The sequence below is a fragment of the Musca autumnalis genome, unplaced genomic scaffold (genome assembly GCF_047663935.1).
Source record: "Musca autumnalis isolate F117 unplaced genomic scaffold, ASM4766393v1 scaffold_5, whole genome shotgun sequence".
Classification (NCBI taxonomy): Eukaryota; Metazoa; Arthropoda; class Insecta; order Diptera; family Muscidae; genus Musca; species Musca autumnalis.
In genome coordinates this window covers 15312607-15336164 of record NW_027412088.1, presented here as the reverse complement: position 1 = coordinate 15336164, position 23558 = coordinate 15312607, and the positions used below count along the sequence as shown (strand labels likewise).

At 35.0% G+C, this 23558-nt stretch overlaps 1 protein-coding gene across 3 annotated transcripts in view; it reads right to left on the bottom strand.

Annotated features, from left to right (window-relative positions):
- Nucleotides 1-5234: 5234 nt before the first annotated feature.
- The window catches only part of Taz (tafazzin, phospholipid-lysophospholipid transacylase), a 32774-nt gene continuing 14450 nt past the window's right edge, over nt 5235-23558 (bottom strand). For all 3 annotated transcript variants that reach the window (XM_073956441.1, XM_073956442.1, XM_073956443.1), the window contains 4 exons: nt 6444-6572; nt 6253-6360; nt 5774-6162; nt 5235-5702 (listed from right to left, as the gene is read on the bottom strand). In XM_073956441.1, the coding sequence (XP_073812542.1) occupies nt 5658-5702; nt 5774-6162; nt 6253-6360; nt 6444-6572 (671 nt within the window). In that variant the 3' untranslated portion in view covers nt 5235-5657. The remainder of the gene's footprint in view (nt 5703-5773; nt 6163-6252; nt 6361-6443; nt 6573-23558) is intronic.

Sequence of the window (23558 nt, the reverse complement as noted above, 5' to 3'; positions counted from 1 at the left end):
CACAATGAATAGTAGGCAATCATTTTTGTATAAGCTCCACCATAAACTATATTGGATTTATTTTTTATATTTTATATTTTATATTTTATATTTTATATTTTATATTTTATATTTTATATTTTATATTTTATATTTTATATTTTATATTTTATATTTTATATTTTATATTTTATATTTTATATTTTATATTTTATATTTTATATTTTATATTTTATATTTTATATTTTATATTTTATATTTTATATTTTATATTTTATATTTTATATTTTATATTTTATATTTTATATTTTATATTTTATATTTTATATTTTATATTTTATATTTTATATTTTATATTTTATATTTTATATTTTATATTTTATATTTTATATTTTATATTTTATATTTTATATTTTATATTTTATATTTTATATTTTATATTTTATATTTTATATTTTATATTTTATATTTTATATTTTATATTTTATATTTTATATTTTATATTTTATATTTTATATTTTATATTTTATATTTTATATTTTATATTTTATATTTTATATTTTATATTTTATATTTTATATTTTATATTTTATATTTTATATTTTATATTTTATATTTTATATTTTATATTTTATATTTTATATTTTATATTTTATATTTTATATTTTATATTTTATATTTTATATTTTATATTTTATATTTTATATTTTATATTTTATATTTTATATTTTATATTTTATATTTTATATTTTATATTTTATATTTTATATTTTATATTTTATATTTTATATTTTATATTTTATATTTTATATTTTATATTTTATATTTTATATTTTATATTTTATATTTTATATTTTATATTTTATATTTTATATTTTATATTTTATATTTTATATTTTATATTTTATATTTTATATTTTATATTTTACATTTTATATTTTATATTTTATATTTTATATTTTATATTTTATATTTTATATTTTATATTTTATATTTTATATTTTATATTTTATATTTTATATTTTATATTTTATATTTTATATTTTATATTTTATATTTTATATTTTATATTTTATATTTTATATTTTATATTTTATATTTTATATTTTATATTTTATATTTTATATTTTATATTTTATATTTTATATTTTATATTTTATATTTTATATTTTATATTTTATATTTTATATTTTATATTTTATATTTTATATTTTATATTTTATATTTTATATTTTATATTTTATATTTTATATTTTATATTTTATATTTTATATTTTATATTTTATATTTTATATTTTATATTTTATATTTTATATTTTATATTTTATATTTTATATTTTATATTTTATATTTTATATTTTATATTTTATATTTTATATTTTACCAACAATTTTCTGGGGAAATGTTTTAACCTTCCAACGAAGACAAAGCTGTTTCGGTTGCATAATCTGGCTAAGGCCTTAAAAAATCACAAAATCCGGAGGTACCGTTCTACGGTGGCTATGTCAAAACGTTGAACTGAATCGACAAATTTCTGTAGAAAAGTTTTGTATCCCAAGCGAAGTCTAAATAACAAATATCAGCTATTTCGGTCGTATAATTATGTTATTACCTTAAAAATTCACAAAATCGGACATTCTATGAGCGCTATAAAAGTTTGGTAGCCCAAGACTTAATACAAAAATTCAGCCATTTCGATGGAATGATTTTAAAAATACCGAAAATTTGTAAATTCCGCTCTATGGGTGGAGACATTTTTTCACTTCCAATAACAGTAAATGCCAAATAACAGCCACTTAAAACCGAAAATACCTAGAATCGGGTTGTACCGCTTATGGGGTCTATATTTAGGCGAGATGCCAAGTTCACATTTTTGGTTGAGAACCACTTAGAACCATAAATGCCAAATTGCAGCCAATTTAGGCCGAAAACGCATATAAAATCTTCAAAATAGCTCAAATCGGGCAGTAGACCTATAAAGACAGTTTTTTGTAAAAATGTTTTCTAACCTCTAGAAACTCGAAATACCATATTAAGACCATGGGACTGATGCCTAAATAAAAATTAATATTTAAAGTATGACCTTGAGCTGGATTAATTATATCAACAAACCAGTAAGGAAAGGATCTAAGTCGGGCGGGGCCGATCTTATCCGATTTCGATATAATTTGGCACATTTATTTCCAGATCGAATTCAGTCACACATTCCTAATATCATTGAAATCGGACTTATATAGCGTGTTAGGTGCAGCAAATACGTGAAATCGGCCGAAAATATATATGGGAGCTATATCCAAATCTGAACCGATTTCGATATAATTTGGCACATTTATTTCTAGACCGAATTCAGTCACACATTCCAAATTTCATCGAAATCGGAAATATATAGCGAGTTTGGTACAGAAAATACGTGAAATCGGCCGAAAATATATATGGGAGCTGTATCCAAATCTGAACCGATTTCGATATAATTTAGGACACTTATTTCTAGACTGAATTCAGTCAAACATTCCAAATTTCATCAAAATCGGACGTATATAGCGTGTTTGGTGTAGCAAATACTTGAAATCGGGCGAAAATATATATGGGAGCTATATCCAAATCTGAACCGATTTCAATATACTTTCGCACATTTATTTGTAGACCGAATTAAGTCACACATTCCAAATTTCATCGAAATCGGACATATATAGCATGTGTGGTACAGAAAATACGTGAAATCGGCCAAAAATATATATGGGAGCTATATCCAAATCTGAACCGATTTCGATATACTTTCGCACATTTATTTGTAGACCGAATTAAGTCACACATTCCAAATTTCATCGAAATCGGACATATATAGCATGTGTGGTACAGAAAATACGTGAAATCGGCCGAAAATATATATGGGAGCTATATCCAAATTTCAACCGATTTTCACCAAAAGTTTCGGCCAAATCGGATACCCAATTCGTATGTTATCGTGAGCCTGCAGGGATTTTTGGAAGTATTGGGCAATTGTCTCAGGATGTATGGACCTTCCCCCCGAATGTATCGTAGTAATAGGATCCAACCAATGTACTCAAACTGCACTTTTGCGAAAAATTTTAAAATTTAGGTATCCGAACGCGTAGATCGATATAGTCCAACCTTATCTATGTCTGAATGAAATATTGCGACGTGCAAAGTTTGGACCAAATCCTTTACTCCCTTCGAGTGGTATCATTCCCACCGTATTTGCGAAAAATATTGAACAATTTGTGGGAAGGTAACCGAAGGAGAGGACTTATATAATTCATCTTTCAACTAGAAATAAGGAAATGAGGTACCCGAGGGTATTCGATATTGACCTTCTTAAAACTTGATGTACGTATGGAAGACATTTAACGATGTGCACAGTATCTGACAAATTAGATACTCACTTCGTAAGTTATCATTCTCATCAGTCATTTTAGTTGGTGCCGGTAAGGATTCTTGGAGCATATGGTTTTTGATGGGGTAGCTACCCGAAGGAGTGGACCGATGTGTAGTACATCTTCAAACCTTATCTATGTCTGGAAGAATTATTAAGATTTTCAAAGTTCGGACCAAAACTTTTGTGGGAAGGTACCCGAAGGAGAGGACCGAAATTAAACTAACTTTGAAAAAAATATTACGAGGTACAATGTTTGCATCAAATCGGTTGATCCATTGGGGTGTAAGACTGTGAAATATTTAAAGGCTTAACATAACAAATTAAGAACCGATTGCTCACGTATAGCCATCGGTTCAAAGACCTCAGCATCTAAACTTATCGTCTCCCCTGGCTTATTGATAGCGAAGACTTGTGTAAAAGAAACCTCAGAGAATGGTTATTTCAGTTCGAGATGTCAAAGTGATAGGGATTAACACTGTTTTTTGTGCTGCTCAGTTTTTCTTTATTTGAAATGAATTCTGACGAATGTCAGAAGACATAACACTGTAGCATAGAATGTTGCTTGGATACTTTTGTAAAATAGGATTGAACTTGGAATATTTGAAGGAAAATGGTGTAAACTTTTTGTTAAATGTATTAAATTCCACCAATTACACAGACTATGAAATATTTTAAGATTGTTCCACAAACATCTCAGAAGGGACAAGGCAGCATTCTCTCATATCAATGAGTGCACCCCGATTCATATTAGCTCAATGATATGGGACCTACATTTTATCGCCGAGTCCGTACGGCGTGTCCTAAGACACCACTTGCAGAGAAGTTTTACATCTGTTGCCTAGCAGGGGAATCGAACCCACGAGCTTCAGCGAGCAAGGCGGATGTGCTTACCATTGCACCACGGTGGCACCCAATATGTTAAGATGTTTCCCTTCTTAAAAGTGGATTTAAAAGAGTGAAGTGTAGGGAAACTTCTTCTTGTTAAACATAGTGTCAGAAACCAAAATACTATGTTAGAAGATCGAGGCGCCATGAAATGTATTCTCTAGACTGGTTTTAACTCAAAGGGAAAAAAATTATGTTGGATTTTTTTAGGCGGCACCCCTCTAATTTGTTTAGTTTTGTTAGATTTTAAGATTGCCAAGTTTGAGCACAATCGGAATATGTTAACACGTGCCACTGGGGTCTCAAAGTTTCCATAGTAATTTGTTGGGGCCAAAGGTGAATTTTCACGAAATTGCTCTAAAGGCCACATTTATTGTCCAATCCATGAGAAATTACCAGTTTATTTCTGTGGCTAAACAAATAATCCTACAATTTTTTTTTTGAAAATCGGGTCGGATTTTAATACTAGCTATATAAAGGGCCCATGGAAACGTTGAGGCCCCAGTGGCACGTGTTAGCATATTCCGATTGTGCTCAAATTTTGGCAATATTAAAATCTAACAAAACTAAAAACTTTAGTGGGTGTCTCAAAAAAAAATCAGACATCGATTTTTTAAAAACACTCTAGTATTCTGTTACTCGGCTATAGGGACTAAATTTGACTTAGGTTCACCTAAGTAAATACATAAATAATAAATTAGTTTCTACTCTTTGAATATGAACAATACAAATACATACATATGTGTTCCCACAAACATCAACGAAGGCATAAGGGAGACTTCCCTCATATCAATGAGTACACGCCTATTCATATTATGGGGATGCTAACCACGTTGGCACCCGCAATACACTTACTCTAAACAAAAAAATATTGGTTCCCAAAGAGTGTTCCCTTCTGCACTTCACGCAAATAAAAACCAAATAGTCGAGGGGATATTGTTTTTTTTTCTGTTTTCTTCATTGCTACATTTCATTGAAATTATTTACAATCTTTTTTATTATTTAATAAATAACAAGAATCATTGTTTTTGTTGACCACAGTAAGCTTACAGTATATTAACATAAAAACAAGCATTATTTAAATTGTACAAAATATAATTTGCCGTAATTATGCAGTTGTTATTACATCTAGACACAATTATTAATGTATTTTAAAAAGAATGAAAAATTCAAATCATAGTCAACTTTATGGCAAAAAAAAACTGAAACAAATGCTTCCATGGGATTCGTATTCTTATTCGTTTTTTGTTTATGATTTCAGTTTAGCGCATGTTGTTTCTTTTTTCTCTTAGCTTATTTGAGAAACAGAGAATTCACATGTAGGCTGCATTGCTTACTTATACGACGATGCCGATTAATAAAAACGAGGAGGAAGAAAAAACATCGACTTATGACACTACTTATGTTTCTTGTGTAGCTCTTCGGTTTCTAAGCGTAAATGCTGCAACGAGAATAAAAGGAAGGACTTATTAGACCAGATCTGAATTAATTTTGATGACATTCAAAACTTACGTGGAAAACTTCTTGGATTTTGTCTGTTATCAATTTTCTGGCCTCTGGTTCCGGAACACCCCTACATTTCAGATCATCTATGAAATCATTTAAATCTATGGGCTTTCCAATGTTCAGCGTAACCTTTTTACCCCATTTCAAGATATAAGGTTCCACATTGGGTAATACTTCATCCATGCCCTCGTGCCACATGGGCAAAATGATGGGCACCTTGGGAGATTCGTAAATTATACGACCAACACCCCATTTCAGGCGCATTTCCTCCTTGGTCATATTCACCTTACCTTCGGGAAAGACATGCACCCAATGGCCTTGCTTGGCTTTTTGTATGCACAAATTAACGGCATCTTGATAGACACCAATACCGCGTATTACCGGTATGCATTTTCCTGTAGGACCAAACATAAACACAACATAGAGAATAGTTCAACAAAAAGAAGCATAACCGATAAGTAAGCAGTAGAGCTAGGTACACCTACCAAACATGAAGAACAATGAATGATATTTGTTCGTGAAACAAATATCATGGGCAGCCATAGACCATCGTATTTTAAAGGTATTACAGACATAGCGTATCGGCAGGACACCTGGGAAGAAATTTTAAAGTGTGAATTGGAGAATTATTTTATTTTTGCTAGAGTATTGTTCTGTATTTATTGGTTATACATACCCCATAGGCCGGGATCATCAAAACACGAATGATGATTTGATACTGTGACTAAGGGCACCCCTTTAGGTCTTTTTGCTACCGCTTGTATCAGTCTTTCTTTGTTGTAAACGCGTGTTTTATTCATAAAAACTGTGAGAGAAATATATTTTTTATATTAGTATTCAGAATTATGCTACTTTTTCTTTAAATTGAGTGGCTCACTAATGATTTGTTTTGGTGATGATGATGTGTGATAAATGAAATTGAAAAATGTAAAACAAAATATGTATATAGTCCCCCCTACCGAAATGAGTTGCTGAGCATGATTTCCAATGGAAATATACGTACATATTTCAAAATATAAAAGAAGATCGAAGCGATATAAAAGCAACTGTTATAATATCAAGCCAACTCAAAAAAAACCAACTAAAATACAAGAGATGACTTTTCATTTCTCAACGAGTACCGCCCGATTCTATATTTATCTCATTGATATGGGAATCTTTATTACCGATTCCGAATGGCGTTTCTAAAATAGTTCAACACCATAGACAACTCTTCATAGCCAGAAAGGATGGTTTTACCGAGGGAATTTATTAGCACCGAAAATGTGATTTTCCGTTCGGTCCTTCTGTGTCCAAGGTGGGCATGATTGTCACTGAACTACGGAGGCTACCCTAAAAAAATTTAATTAATTCTAAATTCTACGCACTGATCCGCTAGTGGGGATACATACATAGATTCCCACAATATCTCCGAAGGGACAAGGGATACTCCATTCATATTAATAATTAATAAGCGCACGCCGATTCATGTTGGCTCATGTCGAGTCCAAACGGCGTGTCTTACGACACCACTTTGTAGAGGTTCTGCTCAGGGATTGAACCTCAGACCTTCTGAGTATAAGGTGGATGTGCTTACCACTGTACCACGGTGGCTAGTCGTGATAACTCAAAAAACAACCAGTAAGGAAAGGATCAAAGTCGGTCGGGGCCGACTATATGATACCCTACACCACTGTGAATATGTAAAATATAAATCGGAGATCTTAACCGATTTCAAAATAATTTGGCACATTTATTTCCAGACTGAATTCAGTCACACATTCCAAATATCATTGAAATCCGACTTATATAGCGTGTTTGGAGCAGCAAATACGCGAAATCGGCCGAAAATATATATGGGTGCTATATCCAAATCTGAACCGATTTCGATATAAGTTGGCACATTTATTTCTAGACCGAATTCAGCCACACATTCTAAATTTCATCGAAATCGGAAATATATAGCGTGTTTGATACAGAAAATACGTGAAATCGGCCGAAAATATATATGGGAGCTATATCCAAATCTGAACAGATTTCGATATAATTTGGGACACTTATTTCTAGACCGAATTCAGTCAAACATTCGAAATTTTATCAAAATCGGACGTATATAGCGTGTTTGGGGCAGCAAATACGTGAAATCGGGCGAAAATATGTATGGGAGCTATATCCAAATCTGAACCGATTTCGATATAATTTGGCACACTTATTTGTAGACCGAATTCAGTCACACATTCAAAATTTCATCAAAATTTGACGTATATAGCGTGTTTGGTGCAACAAATACGTGAAATCGGGCGAAAATATATATGGGAGCTATATCCAAATCTGAACCGATTTTCACCAAAAGCAATAGCGTTCTTCCTATGGCTAAAAAAATTGTAGTCCTCAATTTTCAGCTGAATCGGACAAAAAATGCGATCTGTACGTTGCGAACAAAAATACATGGACAGACGGACAGACGGACGGACATGCATAAATCGACTCAGAAAGTGATTATATGTATATCCCCAAAAGGAACTATGGATCTATTTCGTTTCCTTTTGTATGTTACATACAAATGCACAAAGACGTAATACCCCTTACCACAGTGTGGTGTAGGGTATAACTATTTTGCACGAACATCCCCCTGAAGGACAAAGGAGACTTCGATAGGATGGAGCCACAAATCTCTAGGGTTGGATGAACTGTGTAATCAAAGAGTTGCGCTGCATTATGCGGTCCCAGCCTGCATTCTGGACATATGTACTCTAAACCCGGAATGATTTAAGATTGGTAAGTATTCAGAGTGGAGGGTCAGTCGGATTTAAGTTGCTGATTCTAGGAAGGGACTTGTAACAGTTCACGGTGTTAGATCATCATTAAGGATTCTATTTATGCTTTAATTATTGGTCGCTTTTTGTTTTAACAGCATTTGTATTTTCGTTTTCCTGCCTAATCTGACTTTGGGTTTATCTATCTTCAGTTCTAGGAATGTGGCTGCTTCGAAGGGATGTAACCATAAAAGCTACTGGAGTTAGTTGAGTAGGTTTGGCAGGGTAGTTGAAAAGGCGCAGTGTGTCGTGCGGGCCTGTGCCGCAGGCTGGTCGGATAATTTGCACGTTGTCATCGATCCTTGCCCTATAGGAACGTAACTATCCTGAACGTAACTAAGCGAAGACTACTCTGGTTTGTTTTTGTTGTAGCAGCATGAAACCTACGTAGAACAAGTAAGAACGGCGTTAAATTCGGCCGGGCCGAACTTGTTATACCCTCCACCACGATTTGTATTGAAGTAAAATGGAACAATTTCCCTTCGTGTATGAAGAAGACAAAATTCCAAATTTCAGCAATTTCGGTAAAAAAAATGTGGCTAATTTTCACAATAACCACATTCGGGAGGTACCGTTCTATGGGGGCTATATAAAGGCGTGGACCTATACCGACAAATTTCTGGAGGAAAGTTTTATACCACCAATGAAGTCTAAGCACCAAATTTCAGCCATTTTGGTGGATTATAGTGGCCACAACCTTCAAAATACCGAAAATCGGGAGGTACCGTTCTATGGGGGCTATATGGAGGCGTGGACCTATACCAACAAATTTCAGGTGGAAAGTTTTATACACCCAACGATGACTAAATACCAAATTTCAAAATACCGAAAATCGGGAGGTACCGTTCTATGGGAGCTATATGGAGGCGTGGACCTATACCAACAAATTTCAGGTGGAAAGTTTTATACACCCAACGATGACTAAATACCAAATTTCATGACTAAATACCAGAAGACTAAATACCAAAATGATAACTAAATACCAAAAATCGGGTGGTACCGTTCTATGGGGGCTATATGAAGGCGTGGACCTTAAGCGACAAATTTCTAGGGGAAAGTTCTATACCCCCAACGAAGACTAAGTACTCAATTTCAGCCATTTTGGTAGATTATTGTGGCCACAACCTTCAAAATACCGAAAATCGGGAGGTACCGTTCTATGGGGGCTATATGGAGGCGTGGACCTATACCAACAAATTTCAGGTGGAAAGTTTTATACACCCAACGATGACTAAATACCAAATTTTAGCCATTTTGTTGGGATAATGAAGCTAAATCCTCAAAAATACCGAAAATCGGGAGGTACCGTTCTATGGGGGCTATATAAAGGCGTGGACCTATACCGACAATTTTCTGGGGGAAAGTTCTATACCCCCAACGAAGACTAAGTACTCAATTTCAGCCATTTTGGTGGATTATTGTGGCCACAACCTTCAAAATACCGAAAATCGGGAGGTACCGTTCTATGGGAGCTATATGGAGGCGTGGACCTATACCAACAAATTTCAGGTGGAAAGTTTTATACACCCAGCGATGACTAAATACCAAATTTCAGCCATTTTGGTGGGATAATGAAGCTAAAACCTCAAAAATACCGAAAATCGGGAGGTACCGTTCTATGGGGGCTATATCAAAACGTGGACCAATATATCCCATTTTCAATACCAACCATTCTGGAAGTAATAAAAACTTCTGTACCAAATTTTGACGCTCTATCTTAAAAATTGCGAGCTGTATCTTGATTTCAACAGACAGACGGACATGGTTAGACCGACTTAGAATTTTATGCTGATCAATAATATATATACTTTATAGGGTCTCCGACGAATATTTCGATGTGTTACAAATGGAATGACAAATTTAATTATACCCTCCATATGGTGGAGGGTATAAAAATAGGTTTGATTCTGGGTTGGCAGCCAATAGCCGAAATATGCAAATATCCGCTACTAAGACTACGGACCATTCTGTTCACCACATGAACTACGGAGATGAGCACAGAGTTGAATGTCCTGGTTGATGATAGCAGAATTCCGACCACTAACTACCCCAAGATTTGACAGCATGTTCACATCGTCAGGGCATGCCACAGCTATCTGCCACAAGCTGAGATGTAGGAACAAGGTCCTTAAGTCCCTAGTCATAAGCACTTGGGGTGCAGACAAAGAAATCTTGTTGACCACATATAACGCGATAGTTCTCATAAGAGCAACGAGCGATGGAGCAGTTTTCAAACCTGTCAGAACGTCGCCTTGAGAACTGCAACAGGGTCCTCCTTGACTGATTCGGACTTTTTAACATAAAAAAAAAAAACTTTTTTTCTTGATGTTATCATTTGGTTGGGGAACCAGGAAATTGGAATGTATTTTGTGAAAGTTTGAATATATTTTGAGAGTGTATTTACAAATTGGCCTAATGAGGCTTAATTATTACATTATGGAATAAATAAATAAATAAAAATAAATAAAAAAGGGTAGAAGCGCACTTAAGCCCACACATCGCTTCAAGATTGTTATCCCTCACCGGGGAAAGGTAGCTTGTTAAGCTTTTCAGTGCTGCGACGATTAACTCTCGTTTGATTTACGATAGTATGACATCTTCGATGTTCGGACAGAAGCATCTGTAGTCCTTTCGCATGTGTCTTGGCGGTGGATCATACATCACAAAGAGATGATTGGGATGACCTGGGAGATGGGATGCCAAAGGAACAGTCCGACACAGCTGTAGGTGCCACCAATACCGGGTTATTTAGGCCCTGCACTATAAGTTTTCTTCCTTCTCGAAGTTTTTCCATCATGACATTTTTGGATAAATTTTGGTTAGCTCCTTCAAAAACTCAAAAGTTTTTAAGAAAGGAATCTCAAACGAAAATTTGTAGATCTTCGATAATCTCACAACTTTGCTTTGAACGACTTTTATGTAGGTAACATCAATAAAATAGTCTACATCAATAAAATCTTCTTTACAAGTGGTGTCGTTGTACACGCCGTTCGTTCTCGACCATAAAACGAGGTTCCATATTATAGAGCTAATATGAATAGGGATACACTCATTGATTTGAGAGAAGTCCCCTTTTTTCTCGAAGGAGACGAATAAGTTTCTTTTTAGACGATTTTTATAGAAGATTAGAAGGTGTCCTCTTATATAAAGGTGTTAATTTGAGGCCACATCCTTACAAATACCGAAAATCGTAGGTACAGTTCTATGGGGGCTATACGAAAACGTGGTCCTATACTGACAAATTTCAGGTGAAATGTTTTGCACACCCAACATGGACTAATTGCCAAATTTCAACTATTTCGGTGTGTTGATGAGGGTAAAACCTTCAAAATACCGAAAATCGGGAAGTACCGTTCTTAGGGAGCCATATGAAGGCGTGGACATGTACCGACAAATTTCAAGTGGAATGTTCTATACCCCCAACAAAGACTAACTACCAAATTTCTGCCATTTCGTTGTGATAATGGGGCTGAAAACTTCAAAATACCGAAAATCCGGAGGTACCGTTCTATGGGGCCAGGTGGTGACCGAAACTGCAAGTGTTCATTGGAATAGAAGCCAATGCGTATTCTTCTATAATTGAAATTTGTGGAATTTTAGTATAAAACTTTCTTTCTGCCTTTCTAAAGAAGCCAAATTAGACAAATGCTGACCTGTACCGTATTGAGGCCGGAAGGATTGAACACGGTGATCTTGAAACAATTTTAAATGGAAGGTGCTTACACCTGGGCGGGTGAACACGGTGATCTTGAAACAATTTTAAATGGAAGGTGCTTACACCTGGGATAAGGAAGCGATACAGTCAATGCATTGTCCCAATTTGAACTTCTATATCTCAATAACGGTAAAACCTACGTAAGTATCATAAAAGTCAATCTTGTAGAGAATTTTCATAGCTACAACATTTTCTCTAGTTCCATTTCGATAGCACTTGTGGTTTCCAAGAAAAATACGCTCCGGCGATTTTTATACCCTCAGCATTTATGCTAACGAGGGTATATATACTTTAATACGTGCAAAATGTGCCTCATCGAAATAATGGTTTTAGACCCCAAGTATGTTTGGACGAATTGTGTTTCAGACAATTTGGAGTTGATTTAGCAATGTCCGTCCGTCTGTCTGTCTGGCTGGCTGACTGGTGCGCACGATAACTCTCGAACGGATGCACCGATTCGGTTCAAATTTTGGCTTTCGTAATATTTTGCCCAAATTTAGTTTAAGTTCGAAGATGGTTATATCGGTCCACTCCTTCCGGTAACTCCCCCACAAATTTGTGCGCACGATAACTCTTGAAGGGAGTACGCGATTTGGCCCACACTTTGTACATCGTGAAAGTTCTACCAGACTTAGATGAAGTTTAAATATGGACTCAATCGGTCCACTCCTTCGGGTACCTCCCACACAAAATTTCGGGAAAGTTCAGTTTAGGACCTGCTCTCGAATCGCTTTGATTTGCAGCAACTTGTATTCACTGCCCCCCGTACGACGGTACAAGTTTCATCAGGGGCAAGTCCACACTTCCTGAGAAAATAACCTGAAAGATGCAATAAGCCCCTATGACACCGTGTGTAGTGGTAGGAGCGCAAGATAAATCTTTAACTGATCTGCCAATTCGGTCCAAAATTTGACCTTCGTAATATTTTGTCCAAACATAGTTTAAGTTCGAAGATAAACCATGTCGGTCCACTCCTTCAGGTACCTCCCTCACAAAAATTCAAAAATCTTCGGAAGAACTATGCGCACGATAGTTCTTGAAGGCAGTGACTGATGTAATCCATACTCTGCACATCCTAATATATCTACCAGATATAGATCAGGTTCGAATATGGACTATATTTGTACACTCCTTTGGGAACCTCCCACACAAAATTTCGGATAAGTTTACTTTAAGACCTGCTATCGAATTACTTTGATTTTTGTTGAAGCGATTTGCATTCGCTACCTCCGACGGTAATAGTTTTTTCAGGAGCTGGTCCATATTTCTTGGGAAAACATCCCGAAAGGTGTAAAAAGCCCTATGTCACCATATGTGGATCTCGAACTGTTCTACCGATTTGGTGCAACATTTGGTTTTCGTCATATTTTATCCAAACTTAGTTTCATGGGGCATTACCGGTCCCCAACTTCCGGTACTTCTCCCCAATATTTAAAAAATGTCACTAACATGTTAGGACGATATCACTTGAATGGTGCAACCAATTTGGTCCAAACTTTGGATCTCCTAATATTTTGTCAAAATTTAGTTTTACTTCTAAAATGGCCCATATCGGTCCTCCCTAAGGGTACCTCCCCCGCAAAAGTTCAAAATTTGAGTTAATTCCTTATCCACATTTTTGCCGGCAAGTTCAAATGTTGAAAAAGGGCCACAAAATTCTGAAGAGACGCTAAATACATTCGATCTGTCCGTAGATGAAAGTTTCAATTCACATTGGCTGAGGGTATACCTCTGTCGGCAAAGCCGACTGAGACTTTTTTACTTGTTTTTTTTTTTTATTTTATTTTTCTCATCTATGAACATTGTAGTTTCAGAATCCGCAAAAAAACTTCCCAGGTGTAAGCAGCTTCCATTAAAAATTGGTTCAAGAGTACCGTGTGAATCATTGTTTCTATTGCTCACCTTGTCTCAGATAGCTCTGTAATGCTCTGACGACTTGAACAAGCTATAAAATGCGACACCAAGAACTCTGCGGTAGTTGATGGGAGGAATTGTTATAAAATCGAAATGTTTGGAAAACTACTATTATTACGACTGATAAGACAAATTTCCCTTAAATTGTCACCTAAGTAAGTAAGTACGTACTAGAAAGAGATAAGCTGACAAGGACAATACATGCAAAAAAGGAAGCCCAAAACTGATGGAATGAACAAGTGACCAAATATATCGAAAACCATTGTATTCCAAATTGAAAATAAAAAGAGTAGAGAGGTTGGAATTTATTTTTAGTTTGCTTTGTGGTACAAGTGTTTGGTATCGGTTCGCCAAGACTACATAAGAAGTTCCACTTAAATAAATTCTACCAAAACACACATTAACGTCGTCAAACCTTCTCATTTTTCTCATGGCGAGACCAACATTCGTCTTTGACACAAATTAAGTATAGAATATATAAAATTCTTCTTATAAAAAAAAATAATAGAAACAAGACCGGACATACTTAAATTAAAGCAAGTTGAAAAAAGAAACAAAACGTGTCAACGAGACCTGACCCCAAACAGACATATCATCATCAACATTCGCCTGCTTGAATGGCGCCAAATGGCTTAGAACTATTAGCGACTCACTCACCACTTGTGAGAATTCTTTTCACTGAAGTACTACACCGCAGTCATGTAGTGTACATGTATGTATCTTGGTAAATGCTTACGAGTACACACAGCCGCGCTTCCCAGTCTGTGTGAGTGAGTGACTGCATAGTAAGGACATTGAATTCCAAAGTGTCACATAAACTTCAAATGAAATGATGTCACTTCATATTAAAGCTGCGTTTTATTAAGACATTATCCTTACCAATAAACAACCACAGCGACAAATGTCGGCGGCCCGAATCTGTTTAAGAAGAAATGACGACAAACCATCATCAAAGAAACATTGTTTATGAGTCACATGGCATAATGGGAAAGTTTTCATAGATTCTTGAACACAATTGGAAATCTGGAATATTGTCACATACATACATATATTTTCCACATACTTTCCCCCGGGAGACTTCTCTCATAGCAATGAGTGCACCTCGATTCTCAATTATATGGGAAACTCTTCTTTATTGTCAAGTCCGAACGGCATCGCCCACATTAAAAATGTATTAATGTCTATAAGGCTTGAGTTTTTGCATCTCGGCACCCATCTGCAATATCTGAAGTATTGAAATAGAGATTAAAATGTGGTAATTTGCTAAATTCTCTAGGCGGAGACATAAAGCCGTAGTTGTATTTACTCTAATCGATTATGAATTAATTGGTTGGTCTGTTCCAGTACTGCAAAAATCTACTAATTTTTACTATTTTTTTCGATAACATAAAGAAAGAATTGTTATCGTAGTAAAATATAGTAGCTTCTTGCAGGTTCTGGAACAGAGCAAATATTACAATAAATTAATAACTAGAAACTCAACTTCTTCCAAGACCGTGGCACGTGTTATTGGACAAATAACTTCACGAAAAGTGCTATCTGAGCCATTTTAGTTTTTGCAATTTGTAATCCAAATAACATTTTTTTGTAAATCTTTCCGCATACTTTGAATGCTTTCATGGTCCCTCTCTTCAGGCAAGCAGCTTTTTGCCAATTGTCTTTTTTGAAAATCTGCTGATTTGCAGCTTTCATTCATTGTTCGTTAACGGTATGTACGTGTGTGTAGAAATTATACTCCAGACTTTTCTATAGTCAGAAGAACATCAACATTGCCATTATAATAGAATTGTTATAAAATATCATTTTATTAAGATCAATTAAGCAAAAAAACACAAACCAAAAACAACAAAAGAACAAGGCACACATCAACCAAAGAGCCGCACTAGAGATGTGATAATAAAATAAAGAAGGAAAGTAGAATCAACATAGGCCAGAAATAGACTATTTTCAAGTTCAATTACAAACAATTTCTACATATTATTTATGTGAGTTTGAGCATCATGCAACAGTGTGAGGCAAAATTGATAGTGTACATACATAACCTAAAATAATGAGATGAGAATTATAACAAACATAATCGATATTAAAGAAACATTTCTATCGATTATAAATGAAGGGATATAATAAGGAAGTATTTGGTGTGTTGGAGAACAATATTTTTTAAAAGACCTACGGAGGTGAATATCAGCATCATATGAACCACGAACCACAATGACATTGTTAAACGAGCCGGGTACCAAGAATTGCGTCGTCTAGGTAATACCTAGACAGCGGAATTTTATGCAACCCCTATTTTTGATTAATGCCCGATTAATGTCATATTTTGGGACTGGGCTTATTTTTGACTTCTTCACATATGCAAAAGTATGCAACAAATATTTCAATAATATTTTCAAAAATGTTTATTTGTAAGAAAATAGATAAATGTATAACCACAGCCACAACCTTCAAAATACCGAAAGTCGTAGGTATCGTCGAGGTATCGAGGTATCGTTTTATAGGGGCTATATGAAGGACCTTATACCCCCAACGAAGACTAAATACCAAATTTCATCCATTACGGTGTTAATTTGAGGCCACATCCTTACAAATACCGAAAATCGTGGGTACCGTTATATGGGGGCTATATAAAGACGTGGGCCTATACCGACAAAATTTCAGGTGGAAAGTCTTATACCCCCAACAAAGACTAACTACCAAATTTCAGTCATTTCGTTGTGATGATAGATAAATGTATAACCACAGCCACAACCTTCAAAATACCGAAAGTCGTAGGTATCGTCGATGTATCGAGGTATCGTTTTATAGGGGCTATATGAAGGCGTGGACCTTATACCCCCAACGAAGACTAAATACCAAATTCCATCCATTTCGGTGTTAATTTGAGGCCACATCCTTACAAATACCGAAAATCGTGGGTACCATTATATGGGGGCTATATAAAGACGTGGGCCTATACCGACAAAATTTCAGGTGGAAAGTCTTATACCCCCAAGGAAAACTTAATACCAAATTTCAGCCATTTCGGAGGGATATTGAGGTCACAATCTTCAAAATATCGGAAAGTACCGTTCTATAGGGCCTATATGAAGGCGTGAACCGATAACGACAAAATTCTGGGAGAAAGTTTTAAACCCCCAACGAAGACTAAGTACCAAATTTAAGCCATTTCGGTGTGATAATGAAGCTAAAACCTTCAAAATACCGATAATGGGGTGGTACCGTTCTATGGGGGCTATATGAAGGCTTGGACCGATATAGCCCATTTTGCAATACCAAACATCCTAGGAGTAATAGAAAATTCTATACCAAATTACAAAGCTCTATCTTAAAAATTGTGAGCTGTATCTTGATTTCAACAGACGGACGCACAGACGGACATTGTTAGGTCGACTTAGAAATTTACCCTGATCAAGAATATATATACTTTATAGAATCAGACGAATATTTCGATGTGTTACAAACGGAGTGAAACATTTAATTGAACCCTTCATACTATGGTGGAGGGTACAAACATTAAAAAAAATGTTAAACGGACTGAACGGGTCGTGTACAAAGTATGTATGGGCTCTTTCAGCCCACTCTCAGGCACCATTCTGTGAAAACGAAACTTTGTTCCATGCTGTTCCCTAAAAGTTCTAGTCCACTAAATTTGGAATTTCGTACCTGAGGAAAAATAAAATAGCTCATTTCGTGTAAACGCTACATTAAATTATTGAAACGGATCTTAAGGGCAACAACCCAAAAAAAATAATGAACACAATATCTGTTATAGTTTCGGAGAAATAGCTTTTTCTTTCTGCAGAAAATTGCAAAAATTACGTATTTCCAAAACTGCGAAAAATGATTGTCTTTAGGAGCACGCCACGCCCACACCTTCCAATATTTTCACATATTTTCCGGTTTCAATATGTTTACTATCGAAACCTATATAGAAATTAACAATCAGTGACGACAAGAAATTGGAGTTTTGGCCAGAAAAATCGATTTCTGGACCACTGTGCGTCGCAAGCTACAATGGGTGCGAAGATGAATCGAAAACACACACACACACGATTTGTGCATTGGACAACAAAATATTCTCTGTTTTTTAATTGGTATTGCAAAGGTGACTTTAGGTATCGTATACTATTTATTAGTTTAATATTTTTATCAATAAAAAAACAAGTATCAGTCGGCTTTGCCGACAGAGATATACCCTCAGCCTGTGTATATTTAAACAATTTTTTTTGAACCGACAAAAAATTTTATTAGGATTTAAGATCAAAAGTTTTACGGGGGAGATACTAAAAGGAATGGATCGACATCCCAGCAAAATTTGACGGAAGGGGTTCATTGCGATGACGTGATTTCGTGTCATCTTTTGCATTGGTTCAAAGGAAGTCGTGGAAGATCCGATCTTTTCATTAGGATTTGAACCAATGCAAAGGAAGTCGTGAAAGATCCGATCTTTTCATCAGCATTTGTACCCATTCCATCGATCCAATAGAGATGATGTTTCATTTTGGTATGTTCCAGTACTGCAAAAATCTACTAATTTTTACTATTTTTCCGATAACATAAAGGAAAAATTGTTATCGTAGTAAAAACCCAGCAAAATGTTCGATGACAGATCCCAGCAAAATGTTCGATGACAGATCATGAGTTGAATCATAGGTGCAAGTGACTTGTCATAGGTGCAAATTTAGGTGAATCACCGATGAAATTTACAAGGGAGTGACACCTGATTTCACCTGTTCATTGTCATGGCATTTTGCACCAGTTCATTGTCATGACATTTTGCACCAGTTCATTGTCATGGCATTTTGCACCAGTTCATTGTCATGACATTTTGCACCAGTTCATTGTCATGGCATTTTGCACCAGTTCATTGTCACGGCTTCTTGCACCAGTTCATTGTCATGGCTTCTTGCACCAGTTCATCGTCATGGCTTCTTGCACCAATGCTTTGGATCCGGATTTTTGCCAATCAGAAATAAAATTCGCAATACAATTATGTAATTTGTTGAATTAATAAGAATACAATGCGCAGATGATTTGTATCGCCAGATGTTATTTTTCTTTATTTTGTATGTAACTTTCAAAATTATATATTATATTAATCTGCAATATCATATTTATCTCTTCCGATGGCTGCAAGATACTTCTTTCAACTTGGGGGTTCCGTTTTTCCAATATTCGATAAATTATGTGTCAATCTCTGAACCAAGCTCATCGTTTGGGAAATCTAGTATAAATTTGAATTCTGTTATTTTATTTCAAAAGAAAAAGCTTATCCTGTAATAGTTACCACGTTATGGTCTCTTTTATACTTATTTTACCGATCTCCTACTTTGCTTCTCTCACTTTGCATGCCATGCTTGTGATATCGTGATCTTTCCATTGGAGTTTTGTTCCCTCGGGTCGCATAACGTCAAATGGCTCGTATTCATACGCCGGTGGCATCTTTATCCATCCTGTTAACATGGCCCAACCAACCCAATAATTGCAGCTCGATATGTTTTACTATATCGGTGTTGGTCGGCTGGGGAAGCTCGTGGTTTATAGACCGGGTCTTTTTCATACTTCTTTTTAATATCCACAAAACGAAACAGGTTTCCAAACACAAAATATATTTTTCTTTTGTTTTATATCAATTTACATTGTATTTTTAATTAAAATATATAAATTTTGCCACTATCGACCACTTTCATCTGACTTTTATTTTCATTTTAACAATTACTTTTGCAAGTACACAATTATTCGGGTATATGAGTATTTGATAATTTATTGTGCGGTTACTTATCAATTTATTTGAACTCATGATAATATTGTGACAAAGATCGGATCTTTCACGACTTCAATTGCACTCATGAGAATTCGATGAAAAAAATCGGATCTTTCATGACTTCGATTGCACTCATGAAAATTCGATGAAAAAGATCGGAACTTTCACGACTTCAATTGCACTCATGAAAATTCGATGAAAAAGATGGGATCTTTCACGACTCCTTTCGCACTCATGCAAAAGAACCAGTGAAATCATGATTTCACATGGAATCACTTCCATTTAATTTTGCTGGGAATAAGTAGATTCTTGCAGTTTCTGGAACAGACCAAAGTTGTTAGAACTATCGTCGTGATGTTGTCTCACATTTCCTGCATATCAAACAACTAAAACTTCTAAACAATTGGTATTATATGAAGTCCCATCCATCGAGCTAAAAATAGAATCGGACTGCACACATTGCTATTTTAAAAGTTCCCTTGTCTGTTCTAAATCTGACATAGAATGAAATCAATCAAATCTCGCTTCTTGGAATTTGAAAAAAGTCCGAAACGAAAAGGAACAAGAATCTGAAAATAAAGAAGAAACTACTTTTGGAAAGAAACAATTAAAAATAAATTAATTAAGCATAAATGGTATTTTCCATAAAAAGTCTCTCCTCCCCGTTCGTTACATTTTGTTCTTAAAGATCCCTAACGCAAGCCGGGTTGTAGATCCCTACATATTTCCGTCACTAAACAAAAGAGTATAAATTCATTCGCTCGCTAAACGTCGAATCGTAAAGTTGACAAAAAAGCTCGTGGCCGTCCCTCGACGGACGGCTCACAGAGTACCTATGTAAAATAATTATATGTGCAAACTAATATTGTGATATTTGTTATCGAAAACAAAATATATTTCCAATATTCTTTTTACATTGTAGTTAGTGCTTACGATTGCTTTTAAAATATAAAAGAAAATTGCGTTCATATTAGAGAAAAATAGTTTATAAAAAATTGTCATAGAAAATAATTATATGTGCACTAACGAAAATTTTTAAAAAATTCATAATAATGAACAAAATTGTTGTACATTGAACATGATATTGTATTGTCCTTGTGGACTAGGACTTGTTGTAGCCTTCGTCTTATAGAACCGACTAGGTTTCTTAAGGTGTTAGGGGTGATATACTCCCATTCCGCCAATAATGCACATTGCAATTCTTTCAGCGTCTAGCACTCCTTTGACTTCGCGAAAACTTTGGAGAATAGTATGCCCCGAAGGTCTTCAATGGGTTTGTGGCTATGAGCTATAGCTGGCCACTCCAATAACGGTACATTTCGTGCCTTTAAAAACTCCTTTGTATGTCGAACAGGGTGATTCGGGGAATTATCCTGCTGGAAAGTCCAAATTGTACCCGTACAGTTCTCCAGAAAAATCTATTAAGTTGTTCTCTAACAACTCATCTTATGTTTCGGCACTCATTTTTGTCGGAACAAAACTTAAAGTAGAATTTCGTCCATGTTAAGTGTTCCCCTTAATGACGTGACAGACGCGAATGTTTTATAATTCTAATATAATGATTTTTTATTGGTTTGTAAAATAAAATGGAATGTCTCAACTAACGGGATTCCAAATTAAATTCAAAGAAGATATTAGCACTAAGCAAAAAGAGAGAGGACATAAGCAAAATGTAGAAAAGATTTGACATTTAATAACGTTAGAATGTGTTTGAGAATTGGGAATTTTTCGCGGAGGATTTCTTATGGTATGCGCTGCATTCGGAGCTCGACGAAAGCCTAATTTAAGTTTTGTTCCGACAAAAAAGAGTGGCAAAACATATGCTGCGTTGTTAGAGAACAACTTAATAGATTTTGCTGGAGAACTGTACGGATATAATTGGACTTTCCAGCAGGAAAATGCCCAGAATCGCCCTGTTCGACATACAAAGAGTTTTTAAAGGCACTAAATGTACGGTTACTGGAGTGGCCAGCTATAAGTCATGGCCACAAACCCTTCGAAGACCTTCGGGGCATACTATTCTCCAAAGCTTTCGCGAAGTCAAAGGAGTTCTCGACGCTGAAAGAATTGAAATGTGCATTATTGGCGGAATGGGAGTATATCACCCCTAACACCTTAAGAAACCTAGTCGGTTCTATGAGACGAAGGCTACAACAAGTCCTAATCCACAAGGACAATACAATATCATGTTAAATGTACAACAATTTTGTCCATTATTATGAATTGTTTAAAAATGTTCGTTATTGCACATATAAATATTTTCTATGACAAGTTTTTATAAATTATTTTTCTCTAATATGAAATTAATAACAACGCAATTTTCTTTTATATTTTAAAAGCAATCATAAGCACTAACTACAATGTAAAAATAATATTGGAAATATATTTTGTTTTCGACAATAAATATCACAATATTAGTTTGCACATATAATTATTTTACATAGGTACATTGACAAATTTCAGATGGAATGTTTTGCACACCTAACATGGACTAATTGCCAAATTTCAACTATTTCGGTGTGTTGATGAGGCTAAAACCTTCAAAATACCGAAAATCGGGAAGTACCGTTCTTAGGGAGCCATATGAACGCGTGGACATGTACCGACAAATTTCAAGTTGAATGTTTTATACCCCCCAACAAAGACTAACTACCAAATTTCAGTAATTTCATTGTGACGATACCAAACATCCTAGGAGTAATAGAAACTTCTATACCAAATTACAAAGCTCTATCTTAAAAATTGGGACTGTATCTTGATTGACTTAGAATTTTATGCTGATCAAGAATATATATATATATATATGTACATTATAGGGTCTCCGACGAATATTTCGATGTGTTACAAACGGAGTGACAAATTTAATTGAACCCTCCATACTATGGTGGAGGGTACAAAAATTAAAAAAAAAAACAAGTAAAAAAGTGTCAGTCGGCTTTGCCGACAGAGATATACCCTCAGCCAATGTGAAGTGAAACTTTCATCTACGGACAGATCGAATGTATTTAGGGTCTCTTAATAATTTTGTGGCCCTTTCAAAACATTTGAACTTGCCAACAAAAATTTGGATTAGGAATTAACTGCATTAAGACACAAATGTTGAACTTTTGTGGGGGAGGTACCCTTAGGGAGGACCGATATGGGCCATTTTAGAAGTTAAACTAAATTTTGACAAAATATTAGGAGAACCAAAGTTTGGACCAAATTGGTTGCCCCATTCAAGTGATAAGTCCTAGCATTTTAGTGTCATTTTTTTAATATTGGGGAGAAGTACCGGAAGTTGTGAACCGGTATTGCCCCATGAAACTAAGTTTGGATAAAATATGACGAAGACCAAATGTTGAACCAAATCGGTTGAACAGTTCGAGAGTTATCGTAGCTGCCACACCTTTCGGGCTGTTTTCCTAAGAAATATGGACTTGCCTCTGAAAAAAACTTTTACCGTCGTAATGGAGGTAGCGAATGCAAATCGCTTCAACAAAAATCAAAGTGATTCGCGAGCAGGTCTTAAAGTGAACTTATCCGAAATTTTGTGTGAGAGGTATCAAGAAGGAGTAGACAAATATAGTCCATATTCGAACCTGATCTATATCTGGTAGA